Source organism: Ctenocephalides felis, unplaced genomic scaffold (genome assembly GCF_003426905.1).
Source record: "Ctenocephalides felis isolate EL2017-DRISC unplaced genomic scaffold, ASM342690v1 CF-g0.4_SCAFFOLD_01492, whole genome shotgun sequence".
In the NCBI taxonomy this organism is placed as follows: domain Eukaryota; kingdom Metazoa; phylum Arthropoda; class Insecta; order Siphonaptera; family Pulicidae; genus Ctenocephalides; species Ctenocephalides felis.
In genome coordinates this window covers 27,080,368-27,102,147 of record NW_020537646.1, presented here as the reverse complement: position 1 = coordinate 27,102,147, position 21,780 = coordinate 27,080,368, and the positions used below count along the sequence as shown (strand labels likewise).

At 30.1% G+C, this 21,780-nt stretch overlaps 3 protein-coding genes across 3 annotated transcripts; all 3 read right to left on the bottom strand.

Annotated features, from left to right (window-relative positions):
* Positions 1–446: 446 nt before the first annotated feature.
* On the bottom strand, positions 447–1,886 carry LOC113371101 (zinc finger BED domain-containing protein 5-like). The gene has a single exon (XM_026611745.1). It carries the CDS (start codon positions 1,884–1,886, stop codon positions 447–449), a length of 1,440 nt encoding a protein of 479 aa, XP_026467530.1.
* Positions 1,887–10,563: 8,677 nt separating this feature from the next.
* Positions 10,564–12,376, bottom strand: LOC113371099 (glycine-rich cell wall structural protein-like). Its single transcript, XM_026611744.1, has 4 exons — positions 12,326–12,376; positions 12,141–12,258; positions 11,962–12,077; positions 10,564–11,898 (listed from the first exon to the last, which is right to left on the bottom strand). Exons 1-4 carry the CDS (start codon positions 12,374–12,376, stop codon positions 10,564–10,566), a joined length of 1,620 nt encoding a protein of 539 aa, XP_026467529.1.
* A 4,848-nt stretch (positions 12,377–17,224) lies between these two features.
* On the bottom strand, positions 17,225–19,869 carry LOC113371098 (activating signal cointegrator 1 complex subunit 2 homolog). Its single transcript, XM_026611743.1, has 4 exons — positions 19,816–19,869; positions 19,624–19,744; positions 17,879–17,994; positions 17,225–17,806 (listed from the first exon to the last, which is right to left on the bottom strand). Exons 1-4 carry the CDS (start codon positions 19,867–19,869, stop codon positions 17,225–17,227), a joined length of 873 nt encoding a protein of 290 aa, XP_026467528.1.
* Between the last annotated feature and the right edge of the window lie 1,911 nt (positions 19,870–21,780).

Sequence of the window (21,780 nt, the reverse complement as noted above, 5' to 3'; positions counted from 1 at the left end):
ATTTTTTATATTATATTTCTTATGAAAACTCTATTATTACATGAATAAACAATAAGTAAAATGAATTTTACATGAAGAAACAATAAACACGCACACAATCTTACATCACGATTTTGAGAAATGATGTTGCTTCATTTTTGACAGTATTTGTTCAAAATTGGGATTTTTACATGTCAAAGCGATTTTAATTCAATCTTCAGCATTTAGTCTATTTCTACTTCTCGATTTAATGTTTACCAGACTGGAAAAGCCTTGTTCGCACAAGTATGTGGTTCCAAATGGCAGCAATTTTTTTACCGCCTCTTCATGTGCTATTTCAAAACCCTTTGCAGCTTTTGACATCCAAAAACATGACAGGTTTTGTTTATTATCAAATTTAATATGAGCTTCGGTATTGGATCGAAGTTCTAAAATCGATTCAGCCAAACCTGCAGGTTGTTCTGGTATCATAGAAATGTCACATTTGAAAGATCTATAACCAAACTCACTGAACGTGTATCCAGATCTGGAAAGTAATCCAAAAACCGCTCTCTCAGTTTAATAAGATGTCTTACAATTGTATCTTTGATATCAACTAAAGTAATATTTTCAGAATTTTCCAAAAACAAAGCTAACTTTGGAAAAGATGCTATCTTGTTTTGTTCTAACTTCTGCTTCCAATACTCCAGCTTTAACCCAAATGCTGACAATATTTCTCTTGCTGAAATAATATTACAATGCTTTCCCTGTAATTTGTTCAATAAATTTATGCTTTCAAATATGTCTGCCAAATATGCAAGATATGCAATCCAGGAAGAGTTATTAAAATGTTCTGCAAGAATATTTTTTTGAGAAACCAAAAACATTTCAACTTCATTTTTGAGAGTCCATACTCGATTTAAAACATTTCCGCGAGAGAGCCACCTCACTTCTGTTTGATAAAGGAGGTCTGTATACTCAGCTTCACCATCTTGACACAATTCACGAAATAGCCGCGTATTTAGTGCATGCCCCTTGATAAAGTTTATAATCTTGATAACATCGTGCATGACGGCTTCTAGTGTAGGTTCTAAATATTTTACCATAAGGGCCTGGCGATGAATCCTGCAATGAGTTGGGTTATTTTTCCTTACAAAGGCTGAAAAACCATTAATATGACCCAACATAGCTGGAGCTCCATCCAAAGATACCGAAATACAATTTTCCCATTTTAAGCATTGCGCTTTGAAGTAATCGTTGACCTTATTATAAATATCTATTCCACGACATCTCAACTCGAGAGGAGAGCAAAACAGCAATTCCTCTTCAAAATTATCCACACCTTTGTATCGAACATATACCATCAGTCGTGAATTACTACTGAAATCCGTTGTCTCATCTAGCTGAATAGCAAAATATTTTGCCTGTCTTAATGCAAAAATTACTTGCTCATTCACATTTTCTGCTAATACAGAAATTCTCTCTTTCACAAGTCTCGCAGACAACGGCACTGAGTTTAGTTTCTTCGCTTCCTTTTGACCACACATAATCTCTATCATTTTGACAGCAGCTGGTTTAACCAAGTCTTCACCGATAGTGTATGGTTTTTTATTTCGAGCGATTAACCAAGCTACTTCCAAGCTAGCCCTTGATGCTGAACGCTGATCAAAGTTACCATACAAGTTGCAATTCAATCTTTGTCTTTTAATGGATATCTCCAAATTTGCGAAGTATTCTCGCTGTTTAGAACTTAGTTGCGAATGAACATTATCTAAATGTTTTTTTAATTGACTTTTTTTGAAAGATTCTGGTCTCAGTACCTTCATACACACAACACACTGTGGTTTCATTGTACCATTGTCCTCTATTTGGGTAAAACCGTAATTAAGGAATTCCTCTTGGTATGTTCTTCTTCTATTTTCTGTCATTTGAAGAAAATAAAAAATATGTGTAATACAAAAATACTAGAATACATGAATACTGAAATACTAGAATACGTGAATACAACAATACTCGCATATTAAAATGCTATAATACTAGGATACAAGAATACGTTCAACAAAGTATCAAATTGCGGCTTACCTTGATCGATATATTGACGATTAATAATAAAATTATGGTCTTGTCAGTAACTAACTAATAACAACTGATAACTACTCGGTTTCTAACTTATAAATACAGATGTAGTTCGGCGGCACGGCACGGCACGGACTAAGCAGGTTCACTCTTGCAACTTACGACTAAGCACGTCGCCGGAGCTGCGCCCAATGTTGCCAAATCATGCATTCGATATTCGTTTCACTGAGGCCGTCATTTGTTGAATCGATTGGTGACCACTATGTTCGGTTCAACGATTTTGACCCACACTAACTTTTTACCCCCAAAAATTCCATTTTTACCCCATTTTGGGTAATTTACCCCGGTTCCCCGACCACTGGTATATAGTAACATATTTGATATCTTTTCATTTTGTCTTCTTTTTAGAAAATATTCAGATGATCACATTTTTACATTTTTTCATTTTTACAAGTTTTCGCGAAAAAATCCAGTATGCCAATTTTATGGTTTCTCGACGTTTTAAGTAATTTGGAATTCAATGAGATCAACTCTTGAAATATTATGTGTGTTTTTGTGAATGTGAGCCGATTTTTGATTTTTTATAGAGGTTGGCCGTTAAAACGGCTTGGCTAATTTCAAAAGTTTAAAAGCCATTCGATGAACTCCATTAAGACTAGCATTTATCAGTTTTGTGCGACGATGGACTGATTCGTTTTTTAGCAATTGGTAGAATTAGTAAAATTTTTCGTCCACGACCTTGAACCGATTTCAAAAATACAAAAATGTATCGAAATATATTGGTTGCTAAGTGCGTTAATTAGTTTTTGGTAAATATCGCCCATGTCGTTGTTCATAAATAAATGTTGAAAATATATTTTTTGACGATTTTGGAGAAAACTTATGACAAGACATTTCATAGTCTGAAATAATATACTGGCATTTCTATCTACTTATACTTATAGAATAGTTGAATTATAAAAATTTATCAAAGTTTGAAATCGCAGCCCTCAATTTAATCAAAATGGTTATTTATAATTCAATATGTCACAATGTTTTAATATAAAATGTGGAGTTATTTATTATAAAGATATAAAATTTATTGCAATCTATAGATATCAATTTATGTGTATACTTATATAAAGACGTAAAGACATCGTATAAAAATCAAATAACTTTTTCTATATTTGAAAAGTATATTTTAAAAAATAATACAAAAAAACTTATATTTTTAATTGTACCTTATTTTTTGGTACTGATCGTATAGAAGATATAATATCAATATCATGCTTTAAATATGTACTGAATTTGGAAAATGTGGTGAATTTGGTTCATGATTTTACTAATGGTTTTATAGGTCTACTTATTCTTTTCTAAAAGATTTTTATTTAAAAGTTTTCTATTTAAATTCTCACTCATTACAAGTATTTATTTTAAAAAAATCCAATAATAAACTAATTATTGATTTTGCTTTTTTTAAAATAATTACCATCCAAAAAATAAAGCTAGTGTTGCATGGCATCGTGTCTCAAGGAAAATTTCTGGGACCTCCCGTACCGCAATCTAATTTTTTTAAAAGATTTAAAAAATTTTTTATCATTGTCAACAATAAATTGATTTTTTGAGATTATATTTTTTTTTAATTTCGAAAATTTTCACAAAGCCATCTAACTGTTACATCAAAGGGTGTTATAGATCCATCGGTTAATTATTATAAATCTTGACACAAACGTGAACAAAATTCAGTACTTATTATCAAAATCTTTATAAAATATCTGATAATTCGATATACATATGTCTAATGATTATCTTAGACTGCCAAAAAGTATTTTTTAAGTTTTTCATTGGATCACCAAAACTGCTGAACCTCTCTCCAAAAATTTAACCACCTCTTCATTCCGCCAGTACAAGTGCAATGTTCTTAGTCATTTTCGATTTTTTAGCGGTTACTATAACTTACCGTATGGGAAGTTAATAAAATTCCCACTCATTACAACCAGTTATTACAAAAACAAATCCAGTTCAATATTTGTCTGGGTCCACCCAGCCATGTGAGTACAAGTTCAAATTCAAATCACTATCACCAGTGATCGATCTTCTAACCCTATGCCAAATATTGTATTACCAATTAAACAAAATCATCGTTCGCCAAAAGCAGTTATTATGCAAATTATGATCGCATGATGATTCAAATTCATACGGGCATTATCCTTGGCTCTCGGAGTAGGAATGAGTGAGTACTGCTATGCATCACAGTCGTCGGCTTAGAGCAACGGATGTCTCTTGTCATGACATTTCGCTATGATTGATCCTGTCAATTCATCATACTCCGAACTCGGTTTCAGGCACGTTTATCTATACCGGCTATATATTTCGCCTGTCTGCTTGTAATGTACGAGTCTATCGGAGCTGTGAAAAATGCGTAATGAAGGCGAACGAAAATGTTAAAAATGCCGTGAAATTCGAGGACATAATTTAGAGGAAATTTTTTGCATGGAATTTGCCGCATATTTAAAATTTAATGGGTGGAATGGAAGAAGTTTAAATATTTTTTTATTTAATTAATTTTTAGCAATTTAATTTTATTTTAGTAATTTGTTTTAATTAAACATATGTGTGATGATAAGAGTTTGGTTTTTATACATACTTTTAAAAATAGAAGTTTAATTATAAAGTTCTTATGTAAACCATGAAGATTATTTTTATGTTAACTACTGCATTGGTAATTGTGATGAAAATTGTCTCATCGTCAGCAAAAGTTCGTCTGTCTAAATTAATTTTGTAATGATTACCCATGAAATAAAGCTAATTACAAAAATGCAGAATTATTATTATCAATATGAATATTTCTAACAACTGGATCTAAGTGGCATTTTATCTTAAGCCAAATTTGATAAACTGCCCGTAAATAATAACTTAATCAATAAGAATTGAGTTTTAGCTTGTTAGATTAATTTTTAACTTAATTAACTGTATTAACTATAAATTTTGATTATAAACTTTTTACATTTATTAAACACCAATTAATGCGACTTCCAATTGACATGTAAGTAAAAACTTATAATATCTGTAATTGTATTAGTTATAGTAGACAAAGTTGCACCAGTTTAGCCTAAAAGCGCGTTCCTTTATTTCAAACAGAAATATCTTTTTTTTAATTCAAACACATTTTATAGAACTATAACATTATAGGATGTTCATTTAGGATTGAGAGTTTTGAAGACCCTGAACTCGCTATGTTAACTTTCATTAAAATCGGAAAATATTTGACAAACTAATCAGTATGATTTCTAACTATTTTTTTTTTTTGAAATTTCACATTTGGTTCAGAATTTTTGAAAAAATGTGTACAAAACAATTTAGATTTTCTAGTCTTATTCCAAAAATGGATGAATTTTCATGATTAAACGACTTGTCTTGAAGTCTTAAAAGTTTAGTGTATTCCATAAGTCCATGTCTTTAAAACCATCTATATCATCGTAAACAGTATCATCAAAAACGCATATTTATTTAACCATTAATAATGAATAAAAGACCTGATCAATCTTCGTCATAAACAAGTAGAAATCCCAATTGGTATTTTTTGACTAGTTTTTTGAATTTTTAAATTCCGTTCAGAAATTTTGGCTAAAAGGTGAACATAATTGTTTGCAATTTTTGCTAATTTACTTTCTGTAGGAGAACGAGTTTTTGTGAATGAAAATTTTGGCAATTTTCTGCTAGTTTATTTTCTATGGAAGAACTCGCTTTCGTAGATAAGTGACTAGATAGACAGGATCTGAATCAGAGGTTCCGGATTCAATCCTGCTTCGAGCAACCTGTTGTCGAGCAGTAGTGACAAAGATTTTCACTTGGAAATATATGTAGCAATATGTTTTCAAGTAAAAACAGCTCTAATCTGGCATTGCTGCATCAATAAAATATCAGCCATTTTACAGAAATTGTAATAATAATTTATCATACCGGAGATATCAGAGATGGAACAGCTGTTGGATTCCATCTTGTTGGAACCAAAATAGATGGCAACATAAGTCCAAAAATGATTTTGAGCCATGACTCTTCTCGCGCAGGGTTTCTTAAACTTTTGTCTTTCAAACCCCATTTATGATTGCAAGTTTCTTGGCGACTCCATAAATATAAAGAAAATTAATTATTATTTTTGGATATATTATTTATTTGGTAACAATATTAGAGTTTGTTGTAAAACCGAGGAAATGAGAGTAACAACAAGATAAGTTCATTGACAAAATAATGAATTACAGTCTACTGGTAAATGAATCTACAACCATAAATTTATTTATTTATAATTCTATATATTGTAGATATTGCATTATACTAAATTACATCTTGTAACTAAATAACAAAGTATACAACTAATTGTAAACGTTAATTAAACAAATAACTAACTAAATAAATATATCATTTACTGTCCATGTGAGTCATTTCAAATCATTTATCTGCAGACGTTTAAACATTGTCTGATGTGCTAGATTATACCAATGACATGTCATTTCTAGTCAGTGAACTAATGGAAGAAGAGAACTGATTTTGATATACGAGCTAGCTCGCGAACGCAGCGTTGATTGCAGATGCGCTATCAATCTTTATCAGCCCCGTTCGAAACCCAAACCCTCTCGTCAGGACTGATTTCGGGTCATTCATCATGCCACCTATCAGAAATGTTCTTTAGACAAGCGACGAAGGAGAAAGGAAATTTAATTGCCAATTTCTTACTTATATTTTTTAAATTTATAAACGTGAATTAATGGGCGACAGCTGTAGTAAGATCAAGACACGTCTTATTGCAAAAGATGACAGAAAAGCGCTAAATAAATTCTTTGATTTCACACACTTCCAGAAGAGCTACAAATGTTCCAATTCTCGTCGTTAAGTATTCCAAATAAAACTCTAATCTACTCAAGAAGTTATTAAAAACTGGTTACATTTAATCATTAATTAGTAAATTCATTACTAACGTCTCTTCAATAGATTAATTTATTATAATTTTTAAGTATTATATTTTTAGAACTAATTGCCAATGTGTGCTAATGAATTGGCGTTTTTTTAACAATACGGGCTTGTTGTCATCTTTAATCTTCTAACACAATATAGCCCAATTCATCTTAACTATTTAGTCTACACTTATTTATATTCCCGTTTCTTACATCATCAATAATTTGGAAAAAAATATTTCTATATAAAAATTAATTAATCAATATAAATTATGGTAGTATATCCTTATATCAGAAATTGTTATGTTTTTTAAAGAAATTATAAGAATAGGCAAAATATTTAATTGTCAATTGCATACATACTTTTTAAGATTTCCAAAAGTATTTTACGATAATACTTTTATAATAACAATACAAGATAAGATGATTTAAAAAAAATGGCTTAAATGTGTAATATATTTTTATACAAATATATATTTATTTAATTTATATTAGGTTTAAATACAATTGATAACATTCATATCAAAATAGCAATTACTATTTATAGCAAAATTTATAGTTTTAATTTGGTTTTGTCTCGGCTGAACCAAACCCAAAGATGCATATTTATTTAAAGTACACAATATAGCTCAATTATTTATTAATTATTTTATTCCAATCAAGCAATTGCCATCAAAATCACACAAAATAGTTGTTGATTTTTTTGGGGTTAATGCATTTGTTATAGTATGCTTTTATTATTTAATCAGTAATAATTTAGTAGAACACAAAATGTAACGGTTTGAAGTTGCATAAATCAATGAAATAAAAGTTATTTTTAATATAATACCTTTTATAAAACTAATTACTATAATATAATATATGGTTGCATCTTAAAAAACTAAACTTAAATTTCTGAATGACCATAGTTTTTTTTTAAATACTTGTTCATGTAAAGAAGTTTTTAGAATGTTCTCTATACTGGATTGCATTAGTATTTCTCTATTATCAGTACTTCTAATATTTCTATTAAGTGTACTTAATATGTAACAAATAGGAGTGTTTATTTTTTTAATATTTAGATTGATTTATATAATATGATTTATATGAAGCATCAGATTTTTAATATGTCAATAATATAGATTTCTTAACTTCATATGTCAAATTTACTTGATGGAACTAAAAACTTGGTAACTCCTTGTGTCTGCAACCTTGTATCTTCCCATTTATGTTTAACAAATATGAATTTACATACTTTATAATATCTTGTCCACATTTTCTTATATCTTGAACTAATTTTATCATGATCTGAAGATTTGGCACAATTTCTTCATAAACTTCGGCAGCAAATTGATCTCCATCTTCTAGAAACTAAAATAACATAGATATTATTCATTTATGTAATAAGAACAAGGCTATATGAAAATACTTACATTATTTGCACAATCTTGTTCGTGGTTTTCACTATTGCTCTGTTCTTTAATACATGCTTCTAATTCTGCAATTATAATATTTATATCGACTTTTTTTCTTAGTATCAAATCGTGAATCAGATTCAGTTTGTCATTTGCCAGTTGATGTTTATGTTTGGTACATTGACGAATATTGTTTATTGAGTGTAATTCAAAAAAATGCGCAAAATTTCTTTCATTTTGCAGGCAATGTATAATGGAAACTTTTTCACCATTTTTTCTCATTTCAAAACTTAAACGATGTCGTACCTATAAGTTGTAATATAAGTTAAATATAGTTCATATAAGCTAAATATAGTTATTTTATTTAAAAACAAAAATATTTTTGTATATTTTACTAACCTTATTCATTATCCATTCTATAGCTTTTTCATTCTTGATTAGTGTGCTTGCATGTGAATATTTTAAATTACTCAAAGTTTTCTCTAAAATTGCTACACAATTTTCAATTATTTTATAAATTTTTTGTACCATCGAATTCATCATTACATTGTATGATTTAATAAATTCTACATTTGTGTTATCAATATTTTCTTGTATTCTGTTATTTACACCTCCATTTAATATATAATAATTTGAACTATTCAATTGAATTGACATACTCTAGAACAAAATTAATATTCTATAATTTCTACTAAAAATAAGCAAACTTTAATATTTTAATACATACCTCTTGCACCAATAATAATAGAACTATACGAAATATCGTCATCATTTTTTTTTTTACTAAAAATATGTATTCAAATCAAAGATAGTTTAATTCTATTAGCACATAGTGAAATTTATAACTATTTATTAAAACAGAATTAGAAAAGTACTAAATATTTATGATGAAGTAAGTAATACAACATTTAACACCAATTGAAATATTCATAATGAAACAGCTTTTTCCTAGATATTTTTTCCATTTGATCAAATATTTACCTAGCAGTCTTTTTACTTGTACATTTCATAAACTTATGTGAGATATCATATAAATTTTATGCCAGGTTAAGTAAATATTAAATCAACAATGATAATAATTGTTATATCACTATATAAAAGAAATTAATTATGCTTGTTAAATTATATTGTCAATTGAATTATATATAAAATACATTCATATCAAGTTATATTTTGACAATTTTTAATAGTTTGGCGCAAATGGGATAATTGTGTTTTTGCTCTTTGAAGAGCAGGATTCGAACACTTTTCATATTCTACGTATAAAATATTAAGACGACTTGTTACATTTGTAAGTTCCAATCCCAAATTTTTTGCAGATGAAGCTGCTTTTGCAGTAAACTAAAAATTATCAAAAAATTAATAACAAAAGAAAATTTCTATATGATTCTATAATTTTTTATAAGGTTTGACTTACTGCTTCTATACATACTCGGGCATCTTCTTTATATTCTGGCGATTTTTCTAAACATCTATTTAGCTCATTACTAATAATTCGAGCTTGTTCCCTACCTTCTTTAATAAATTTCTGAAAACTATGCTGCATCTGTTCTATTTCATATTGATTATATTCCTTACATTTTTTAAGTTCCAAGCGCAAATTCTCTAGTGATTGAAGAATTTTTTTGTTGTTTTCTTCAATACATCTTCTAGTAGCTTCGTTATGATTTTTACCTTCAAGATCTTTTTGCACTTCTGTTCTTATCTAAAAAATTTGTTTTAGATGAAATATAATAAATCGATTCTGTATTTAGTTGTGTTTTATTAATAAGATTTTTACAAAAAACTATTTACCCTTTCTCTTTCGTCATTAAACCAATTTTCCATGTCCAAAATCAGTTTCTCACAATTCTGTTTAAATTGTCTAAAAGCTGCATCACCGATCCCCAATGCATTCTCGATAGCATCAATATAGTTGTCAGATGCTTCTGCCAAAAGCTTATCGTTATTATTACCCATCGAATATATTTATTAAAATTTCTGGAATATCAATATTCAATTTTTAAAAACAATCTTTTGTATTACACGCTGATTTTATTTAAAATGTATCTATTATAATACATTAATTGACAAGTCAAATACAATTCGTTTTTGTTTTATGCGTTGATCTAAAAACAAAAACGTTCAAATGTTTTTTTACATAAATATGAAAAATACAAAAACTATTTACATACAAATTATTATTTTTCAATTCTTAATACTGTTTATCCTAAGGAAAACGAAAATTGTGGTGGTGCAAATTGTGCGATTCCATCAGCAACCATATTTCCTGTTCCACGAGCTAAATTTGCCATTCCGTTTACAAATCCACCGCCCAAACCACTTAAAGTTGCAAGTCCATTACCAAAAAGATTGCTTGATCCAGCTGACATACCACCGCCCAAGTATTTACCTGTTTGAGCTTGTGATTCAGATGATAATCCAGTACCAACGGTATTAGTTGGTAAATAATTGGCACCATTTTGCAAACCAAGATTTATTCCATTGGATACTTGATTACTAATATCATTTGTTGGATAAGGAATTTGATTTGCAGTATTGTTTACAAATTCATTTGTGTTTCCTGCAGGTAATTGATTGGTTATGCTACTTTGGCCAGCGTTCGGTAATTGGTTAGCTGCATTAGAAAATTGATCAACTGCTCCATTAGCCAAGTTTAAGCCATTTGAAAATCCATTGGTAAACTGATTGCTATTTAACTGACTTGCGCCGGATAAGCCATTTGCAAATTGGTCAGCTACTCCATTAGCAATGTTCATTCCAGCAGAAAGTCCGTTTTGGAACTGGTTAGCTATTCCTGATCCTATTTGACTTGCACTTGATAGGCCATTTGCAAATTGATCAGCTAAACCGCTGCCAAATCCGATGCCACTGGCTAATCCGTTTTGAATTTGTGTATTAGCTCCGTTTGCTAAATCATTAGCACCACTGCTTGCACCTCCATTTAATGGGCCAAATTGATCTGCTAAGTCATTTCCAGAATTGATGCCATTCGGTAAATCATTAGATACCTGGTTAGCTGCATCACTTCCGTAACTTGAGTCACTTGGCGCCCCATTACCGAACTGACTAGCTATTCCTCCACCAATACCACTTGATAGCCCATTGGCATATTGATTTGATTTAGCAATTCCGTTGGCAAGTTGATTGGCCAAACTTCCAGATCCTACTCCTAGCGTTAAACCATCCTCAGTTTGACCAGCAACACCGCTTCCTGATACTCCACTACCTGAACCACCTGATAATCCACCTCCTGCACCGCCTGATAAACCACTTCCTAAACCGCCTGATGAACCACTTCCTGCACCGCCTGATAAACCACTTCCTAAACCGCCTGATAGACCACTTCCTAAATCGCCTGATATTCCACTTCCTAAACCGCCAGATAAACCACTTCCTAGACCGCCTGATATTCCACCGGCGATAGCATTTCCAATTCCAGCTCCAATATCTCCGCCTAAACCGCCACCAATGAATCCGTTGGCAGTATTCACCGCATTATCCACCATATTTCCCCATCCGTTGGGAATAGCGCCCATCTACATAATCACAATAAATAATAATTTTATATCTAATTGCATTAAAAAATAATTTTTTCTTACCATTTTACCGTATTCGATTTTCATATTTCCAGCATGTTCGCCTACATCACGAACCATGCCACCGGTTCCACTGAAACCAGCGCTCGATATTGAATTGCCTATTGAACTGCTCACACCTAAAATAATGCAGTTTGAGATTAAAAAAAAATAATAAAAAATATATAATAAAATATTTCCACCTTTGATTATGTTTCCGGGTATAGCACCACTTGCTTCAAATCCTTGCTGGACAGCATTTGCACCAGCACGATTTACACCAGCTATCGCATCAAGAATCAATGGTGATCCAGAAGCATTCTAATTGGAATAATAAAATTATTGTAAATATAAACTAAATATATTTATTTATTCAAGTTTTCAATACTTGTATCAATGCAATAGTGGCAATTGCCACTACGATTTTGAAGAAAGTCATTTCAGGTTGACCTCGGTAGGCTGCCAAGAAACTTACTATCGATAAAATGCCCCAAATTAATGTTTTATACTCAAGATGCGCATGATCTATTTACGCAAAAGAGTTTAAATATGTAGCCAGTTGGCTTAAATAAATTATGTGTTATTTAAATCAATAAAATTTATAATGGATAATAATTTGATGCTTTATCACTAAATAAATACCTAAATCATCAATGTCAATGTCGATAAGAAATTACGCTAATTAAAATCGCATGTTTGCTCTTTCAAAGGTGTGTAAATATAAAAAGAACTGACTTTTATCTTGTAACGTAAGGAAATGCAAATATATGTATTGCATATTTAGTTTCAATTACATTATAATATTAAAATGTTATAACGAAATTATTATATTTACACTGGTAAGCACACATATGTCTGCTTTATATATCGTTATTAATTTTTCTCTATGGATTATTTAGTGCCCATCGAATTTTGATCTTTAATTAGATTTTTAATGGGTCATTTATTTAATCATTTTATGTTTTTTTATGTAACTTGTTTCTTAACTTCGTATTTTGCACGAAATCGACAAAACTCATTTATTCGGATATTTCTATTTTTTTTTATTTCAAATTTCTCGCTTGATGTTATTAACTCTTTGGGGACGGCTGTCCACCTCAGTGGACAAACTCTGTGAGACACAGACTATTTTATAAACAATGACTCAGTTTGCATCGAAAAGTTGATTAAATTACATATAGCAGTGATAAACAGTGTTGTATTTTGATAACAATTTTAAGTTATTTTAGTAGTATTTTTAACTTCCCGAAGGAGAAGTTTATGTTTTCATCAAAAAATCCGAATCGCTAAATTTATGTTTTCTCGACGTTTCAAGCCATTCTGAATCGAATGAGACCAAATTTGGAAAAAGTATGTGTGTGTGTGTGTGTGTGTGTGTGTGTGAACAGATTTTTTGCCGTAAATCGACGTTTTCTCCAAAACGGTTGGACCGATTTCAAAAATTTAAAAGCCATTTGATGTATCTCGATGAGGACTATCATCTCTGAGTTTTGTGCGGCGATCGGCCGGCCGTAAATTGCAGAAAAGTGAAAAAATTTTCGTCCACGTTTTAGCCCGCAATTCTGAATCGATTCTGAAAATTCAAAAACCGTTCGATAGATATTGGTTGGGAATCGTGCTGATTAGTTTTTGGTAAAGATCTGCCATGCCGTTTTCTTGTAATAAAGTTTTTAAAAAAAAAAATTTGACGATTTTTATGATTATTTTTTTGACGAAAGATACCATAGTTTTCTAGGTCATACTAAAATATTACGGCCCTACGACAACTGGTTCAGCTTTAAAAATTCGTCAAAGTTTGCAAAAATCAGTATGGTCTTTTTGGCATTTGTCAAATTTAGACTTTTGATCGACGTTTTCTCAAAAACGCCTGAACCGATTTTGGAAATTTAAAAACCATTTGATGTATTTCGGTGAGGACCATCGTTTGTCAGTTTTGTGCAACGATCTGCCAAGCCGTTTCTTCGTAATTTGAAAAACAGTGTTGAACTTTTCGTCCACATTTAAGCTCATCCTACCGAACCGATTTTAAAAAATCAAAAACTGTTCGAAAGATATTAGTTGGGAATGATGCTGATTAATTTTAGGTGAAAATCTACCGAGCCGTTTTCTTGTAATTAACTGTTGAAAAAAAGTGTTAAATTTTCGTCCACATTTAAGCTCATCCTACCGAACCGATTTTGAAAAATCAAAAACTGTTCGAAAGATATCATTTGGGAATGATGCTGATTAATTTTAGGTGAAAATCTACCGAGCCGTTTTCTTGTAATTAAATGCTGAAAAAAAGTGTTAAATTTTCGTCCACATTTAAGCTCATCCTACCGAACCGATTTTGAAAAATCAAAAAGTGTTCGAAAGATATTAGTTGGGAATGATACTGATTAATTTTAGGTGAAAATCTACCGAGCCGTTTCATTGTAATTAACTGTTAAAAAAAAATTTAAGCCGTTTTTTATGGAACTTTTTTTGGCGATATACATCATGGTCTTATAGAACTTACTGTAATATTACGGCCTTACAATAAGTAGTTTAATTTTGAAAATTCGTCAAACTTTGCTAAAATTATTATCGTTTTTTTTTAAAGTAGGATTGATGAAGTATATTATTTACACATTTTTTTGATCAAGTCGATTATTTACACATATCGGGAAGTTCATGTAATTTGCCTCAAGGCTAAATACCAAACCAACTAGTTCGTTTTTTTCTTAGCTATATAGTATTTTTTTAATATATAAAACGACCGAACGCTTTTAAATATGGCAAAACGACTGGTAAATTTTGTGAATTAAGCAGTAGTAAGGATGAGTTTGAAATAGACATTCATAGACACAAATTTGACGTCATTACTATTTGCACCGAAGATAGTGATGAATGTGATGATGATATTACCCAACCAACAAAAAGAAGAAGTTTGATAAATTAAATGAAGAGTGGAAAGACATGAGCGATTGTGCCGATTCTCCTTCAATAATCGATACATCAACAAACACCCCGACTACAAATACCAAGCAACATAAGACATCCAATAGATTATTTTACTTTATATTTTACAAATAAATTATTAGACAATATAATAGAAAAAACAAACCATTATGGCAGCACAAAAATGAACAAATATACTGACTAATCAGTGGCATATCTAAATGCGAGAGAAAGAAAAGATTGTTTTGTCTGTTCTGACAAAAAAGCAAAAGGGGGAAGGCGGCGAACACATTTTATTGTGAAACATGTCCAAATCAACCAGCTATGCGTTTTGAACGTCACCATTCTTTATAAAATGATCAAAAATAAATTAATATTATAAATGTATGTCCTTCAATGACCACAAATTTTTATCAAACAAATTGCATAACATACACAATGAAATGAAGTTTACAGCCGGTACAGTAGATTGTTTTGAAATCGGTGCCGTCCCGTAAGTGAATAATAATAATAGCAAAAACTCCATAATAATTTTAATGTATTTGATGACCAAATATGCAGTTTTACTTATTTATTTTTAGGGCGTAAAACACAAATAAGTGCACCGTAATAACCAAATAAGGAAATATTCTACCTATTCTATCTACTGATTTTCTTTATCATAGTAGTGTAATTTTAAAATCGATCACAATCTAATAAAATGTTAGACTACTTATTTTTAAATTGAATTGAACGAATTGCATGCAATTGTAGGACTATTAGTGTTACGGCCAGGTGTACTAGCTCTGGTTTTTTCAATTTTTCAATGTGTTCCACAAAATTGATTTGAACAATATTTTCAGTACTAAAAGAAAAAACAACTAGCTGTAAGTGGAATTCTGTCTTGAGGCATTTATGGCATCGTGCCTTAAGGCAAATTGCTGGAACTTCCCGTACCGAAATGTTCGAGGAATACTGAATGTTTTCAAATAGATTATTATAAATATTGTAACATTGTCTAATATTTATGAGAATTATATAAACTGAATTGCAGAGTTGAAAATATTTGTAAAGTATATTAGAACTATAGCCAGAATTAAAAATAAAATCTGAAATATTTTTGATAAAACTAAAAAAAAAAAAAAAAAAAAAAAAAAAAAAAATTGAACAAAATTTTTTTTTCCAAAATCAATTATTTTGTTAAGACAAGCAGAAAGTTCTTTGAATCATTTAAATCGGACGCTTAGTTCTCTCAAAAACTGCCATTTTTTACATATTTAGCTCCATATCTTCGAAATGACTGGGCCTGCCTTTGCCAAAAACTAATAAGCACTTCTCCCAATCATTACTAATTGAATGCTTTTTAGATCATTCAAATCAGATACTCCGTTCTCTCAAAAATTCGATTTCTATTTTCTGCACTCTTTGCTCCGTATCTCCGAAACGGCTGGACCTGCCTTTGCCAAAAACTAATCAGCTCTTTTCCCTATCAATAGGAATCGAATGTTTTTTGAACCATTCAAATCGGTTGATCCGTGCGCCCTAAAACGTGACTGGAAATTTGTATCCATACATACATACACACACACACACACACACACACACACACACACACACACACACATCCATTTTTTCTGAGGTATGCCAAAACGTTCAAAAACCTTCAAAACGTCGAGAAATGTTAAAATTTTCAATTCCGATTTTCGGCCCATTACAATAACTTACCCTACGGGAAGTTAATAAGCTTTCGATTAACGCTAATTAGAAGGTGGTCCAACTGAACGCACTACCGGAAAACATCAATTGAAAAATTATTTTATCTTTTTCAGCTAATAATAATTAATTATTTGGCATTGATTGTTCTACATAATGTGGCCTAAGCCAATATGCATCTTTTATGGTTACGCCAAAAAGTGAGTTTGAAAAAAGGGGCCACTTTCACATATTTTCAATGATATCTCGGCCTTCAAAAAGACCTTTAAAATGGCATATAAATTATTTTAATACCTGGGTGGGGCCTGGATTCTGTATGCCAAAGCGCCCATACCCTTTGCATTGCATAGAATAGAAAGATATCGCGTAGTATATAATGTAATGTAGTAAGGGCTAAATGCTCAAAGTTTATTAATTGAAAATAAAATTATCATCCATGAATTTTTAATACCTACTAAAAGTCAATACTGGTACAAATTATCAATGCCACTCAAAATATTGCATACAGAAAATTTATAAATTTCGTCAATGTGATATAGTTAAATTAAAACTAATTAAAACTGTGGTTATGATTTACAAAATTATTTTATTTAATTTATTCATAACAGTATCTAGAAATATACACAACATTATTTTACTTATTGAGCTTGGAAACGACAAATTTATTTTATACAGTTTAAGCGATTGGAGCTGCGGGTTTTGCTTGTTGAGTAGCTGTTGGTTGTTGCACATGGGGTTGTTGCACTTGGGGTTGTTGTACTTGGGTTTGCTGCACTTGTGGTTGTTGCACTTGAGGTTGTTGCACTTGTGGTTGTTGCACTTGTGGTTGTTGCACTTGAGGCAATTGCTGTGGCAACTGTTGTGGCTGTTGTTGCTGTGGTAATTGTTGAGGTAATTGTTGTGGTACTTGTTGGGGATATTGGGGCATTTGTGGCACTTGTTGAGGGTATTGGGGCATTTGTGGTACTTGTTGAGGGTATTGGGGCATTTGTGGCAATTGTTGAGGGTATTGGGGCATTTGAGGTAATTGTTGGGGATATTGGGGCATTTGTGGCAATTGTTGTTGAACTTGAGTCCATGGCTGTTGTACTTGTTGTTGCTGTGGTTGTTGTTGTTGTTGTTGTTGTTGTTGAGGGAAGAACTGACCAGCTAATCCGCCACCCAAAAAGTTACCACCTAAACCACCGCCTAAAAATCCTTCTGCAGTGTTGACTGCGTTGTCAAACATATTTCCCCAGCCGTTTGGGATGGAACTTAGCTGTAATAAAATTGATTTTTTTTCAATTAGAAGACACTATTCAATTTTCATATATTTATTGATAATACTGACCATTTTTCCGTATTCGCTGAATATGCCACCACCATGTCTTCCTACATCACTAATCATACCGCCTGTTCCGGTTAAACCAACTTTGCTGTAAGCTCCACCAATTGAACTGCTCACACCTAGATTACAAATAGAATTTACGATTTACAATGAGCATAATTGTAAAGATTCTGTTAAGTTTAAGTTTTTCCTAATAGTTTATTTATAATTATTTGGAAATATCTAAGTGTGAAGCAAATAGTGTTGATGTAGGTATAATATTATTTCAAAGTATGTATTAATATACTCTAGGATCATTTGACACTTCAAGTTTATAACTATATTATTAACTTCCCGAAGAAGAAGTTTATGTTTTATCAAAAAATCCGATTCGTTAATTTTATGATTTCTCGACGTTTCAAGCCATTCTGAATCGAATGAAACCAAATTTGGAAGAAGTATGTATGTGTGTGTGTGTGTGAACAGATTTTTTTACCGTAAATCGACGTTTTCTCAAAAATGGCTGAATCTATTTCAAAACTTTAAAAGTCGATCGATGTATCTCAATGAGGACTAGCGTTTATCAATTTTGCGCGACAATCAGCCAAGCCGTTTCTTTGTAAATAGCAGAAAAGTGAAAAAAATTCTGTCCACGTTTTAGCCCGTAGTTCTAAATCGATCTTGAAAATTCAAAAACCATTCGAAAGATATTGATTGGGAATCGTGCTGATAGGTAAAGATCGGCCGAGCCGTTTTCTTGTAATAAAGTGTTAGAAAAAAAAAATTCGACGATTTTTATTATTATTATTTTGGCGGTAGATACCATAGTCTTTTAGATCATACTAAAATACTACGGCTCTATGACAATTGGTTTAACTTTAAAAATTAGTCAAAGTTTGCAAAAATTGGTATCGTTTTTTGGCATTTGTCAAAATTAGACCTTTCTTAAAAATTTTCTTAAAAATTCCTGAACCGATTTCAGAAATATAAAAGACATCTGATGTATCTCAATGAGGACTATTGTTTGTCAGTTTTGTGCGACGATCTGCCAAGCCGTTTCGTTGTAATTTGAAAAAAAAGTGTCAAACTTTTCGTCCTTATTTCAGCTCATACTACCGAATCGATTTTAAAAAATCAAAAACTGTTCGAAAGATATTAGTTGGAAATGATACTGATAAGTTCTAGGTGAAAATCTACCGAGCCGTTTTCTTGTAATTCGTTGTTGAAAAAAAATTGAACCGATTTTAATGAAACTTTTTTTGATGATATATATCATGGTCTTATACAACTTATTGAAACATTACGACCTTACGACGAGTAGTTTAATTTTAAAAATTCGTCAAAGTTTAAGAAAATTAGTAGTTTTTTTGACGTTTGTTAAAATTAAAATTGGACGATTTTACTTGGTATAACGATAGAGTACTTGGTTTTAATAAACATATCAAGCCATCAAAGTCCAATGGAAACTGGTTCAATTATAACAATTGTTGATTTCTGAAAATTTACTTTTAGAATATACTCCTTGTCAAAGTGTTCACTCGTTTTCAATTATGTGTAATAAATCCATTCGGAATACTTTTATACACTCATAAATTAATTTAGTTTTTATTGATTAAGTCAATTAATTATACATATCGGGAAGTTCATGTAACTTGCCCCAAGGCAAAATACCAAACCAACTAGTTAAATTTTCAATTTGAAAGATATTGTAAATTATATTATAAAAGCAAGATAGACTAAAGTGAAATAAAAATATTAAATTTTATTACCATCAATCAAGTTTCCTGGAATAGTTCCGGTTACTTCCAATCCAGTGCCAATAGCATCAGTGTTAGCACGGTTGACACCGGCAGCGGCAGGAAGAATGACCAAAGGTGATCCATTGGAAGTCTAAATTATTTTTTAAAAAATTAATTCAAAACTAATATTTCTAATATAAAATACGATGGCTAAAATATTACCTGAATGAGTGCGATGGTAGCCAAAGCCGCGAGGAGTGATTTGAAGAATGCCATTTTGTCTTTGCTTAGGACCTAATCCGTCTGCTACCATTTGAGTCTAAATTTTCTTCTTTATACTAAATATTCACATGACTTTTGTCAAAACATTTCCAATGTCAGTTATCCAATCATTAAAATATAAATATTGTCGCACAGATCATTCTGGAAAAATATTATTCTGTCTTATCTTTATTTACATTTTCTCCGTCACGTTGAAAAATTAGTTGATCATTCTATTTTTATATAATCGAAATTCAGAAACAGTGTTAATTCATATTTATTTTAAATTTAGCAGTTGCACAAATAATAAATTAATTAATTTGATTCTATAATTATATTCTAATGCGCATTTTTAAATTAATAAGATTGTAAGGCCGTAACATTGAAATATCTTGAATTATAAAAAGTTTAGTATCATTATAGTAATATAGGTGGCATTGTCATACATAGACGACATTCTTAGTATTGACTTTTTCTTAAAAAATTGTTAATCTGATTTGAGTTACTTATAATTTTAATTTGTTTCTGTAATTATTAGTATTTTTGAAGTGTAATTGTATATTTTTAAATATTTTCATTGATAATGATTGTAAAACCTTTAAACATGTTGTGTAAAAAAACCTTACAGCACAACAGTGTTATACCTACGGAAAATGCCAATATGTAGTGATCATATATTACCCAGTAAAAATAAATTCAATAAAAGACAAAATCATATTTTTTGTGAAAAAATTTAAACTGTTTCATTGTAATGTTATTATTTTTATAAGTTAATATTATTATAATTCGATATTACTTAGAAAAACATTGGTCTTTAAAATCTATGCAAAAGTTATTCATATCATGTAAATTTTTATAAGTATTATTAAATTTAATAATTATTGATAAAATATTAATCATATCAAGAAAATATATAAGGATTTTTATTAAAATTCAAATTCAACATGTTTTGCATAATTACAATTTCTATAAAAACATTTTATTTAACCTACTAAAATATGCTTTGCCTATGTAACAACATTTTAGAAAATTGGTTTTTACTGTTCTAATTATCTTACTAATATTTATATTTACCATTGAAAGTCGACTGAAATTTTACTACTTTATATGTCAAATTAAAAGTCAAATAAAATTGACATTATTAAATTTTCATTCCCGTACTTTCATATCAAATGAAATATTTTTAAGCATGCCTTTGAAATACATTATATAAAAAATTTATATATAATTACTATATGGAATGTAGTGCATATCTTAAATAAGATATCATCCTAGGATCCTAAATAATAATCAATATTTTAATTTGAAAAAATAAATTTTATCGCTAATCTCGTAGACAAAGATACAATAGTATATAATATTAATTAAATTTATATTTATAAATATGTATTTATAACTATTTGATGGAAATTTACTAATAGGCCAATTAGGCGTGCCATTTGCATATAATAAAAATTCGACATTTTTATAATAATTACTTTTTATTGCATCATGTAAAAATTAAATAAACCACCATAATAATTGCTACCAATATATTTTTTTATCTATTTCTCAATCAATCAAACAAATCAATTTTTATGATTCAAAATTATTTTATATATAATTACAACCAAAAATTATAAACACAATTAAACTATTCAGTAGTAATAAACAGTTTATTTATATACGGTTATATTTAATTTGGAAAATTTAAAATATAAAATAAATCTCAGATTCATTATAAATAAATATTTTCATATTGCTATAATCAGAAATTTAGTTGCCGCTTAAAAACTTTTAAAGAAACCATTCACTGCATTTGCTGCATCACCAAAAAAATTGTTGCTTATTGGCTCTTCCTGAAATAGTACAAGAAAATTAATATATGCACTACTTTGAATTTATATCGATATTATTTGACAATTACTTTTTGTTCCTGATTGCTAA

Bases quoted from the DNA above. Each gene is read 5' to 3' on its own strand.
- LOC113371098 (XM_026611743.1), bottom strand. From the start codon at position 19,869: ATGGCATTCTTCAAATCACTCCTCGCGGCTTTGGCTACCATCGCACTC. The intron at 19,745-19,815 runs GTAATATTTTAG...AAAATAATTTAG, and splicing joins CTACCATCGCACTCATTCAG to ACTTCCAATGGATCACCTTT. The intron at 17,807-17,878 runs GTCAGTATTATC...ATTTTATTACAG, and splicing joins TCAGCGAATACGGAAAAATG to CTAAGTTCCATCCCAAACGG.
- LOC113371101 (XM_026611745.1), bottom strand. From the start codon at position 1,886: ATGACAGAAAATAGAAGAAGAACATACCAAGAGGAATTCCTTAATTAC.
- LOC113371099 (XM_026611744.1), bottom strand. From the start codon at position 12,376: ATGACTTTCTTCAAAATCGTAGTGGCAATTGCCACTATTGCATTGATA. The intron at 12,259-12,325 runs GTATTGAAAACT...TATTCCAATTAG, and splicing joins CCACTATTGCATTGATACAA to AATGCTTCTGGATCACCATT. The intron at 12,078-12,140 runs GTGGAAATATTT...GCATTATTTTAG, and splicing joins ACCCGGAAACATAATCAAAG to GTGTGAGCAGTTCAATAGGC.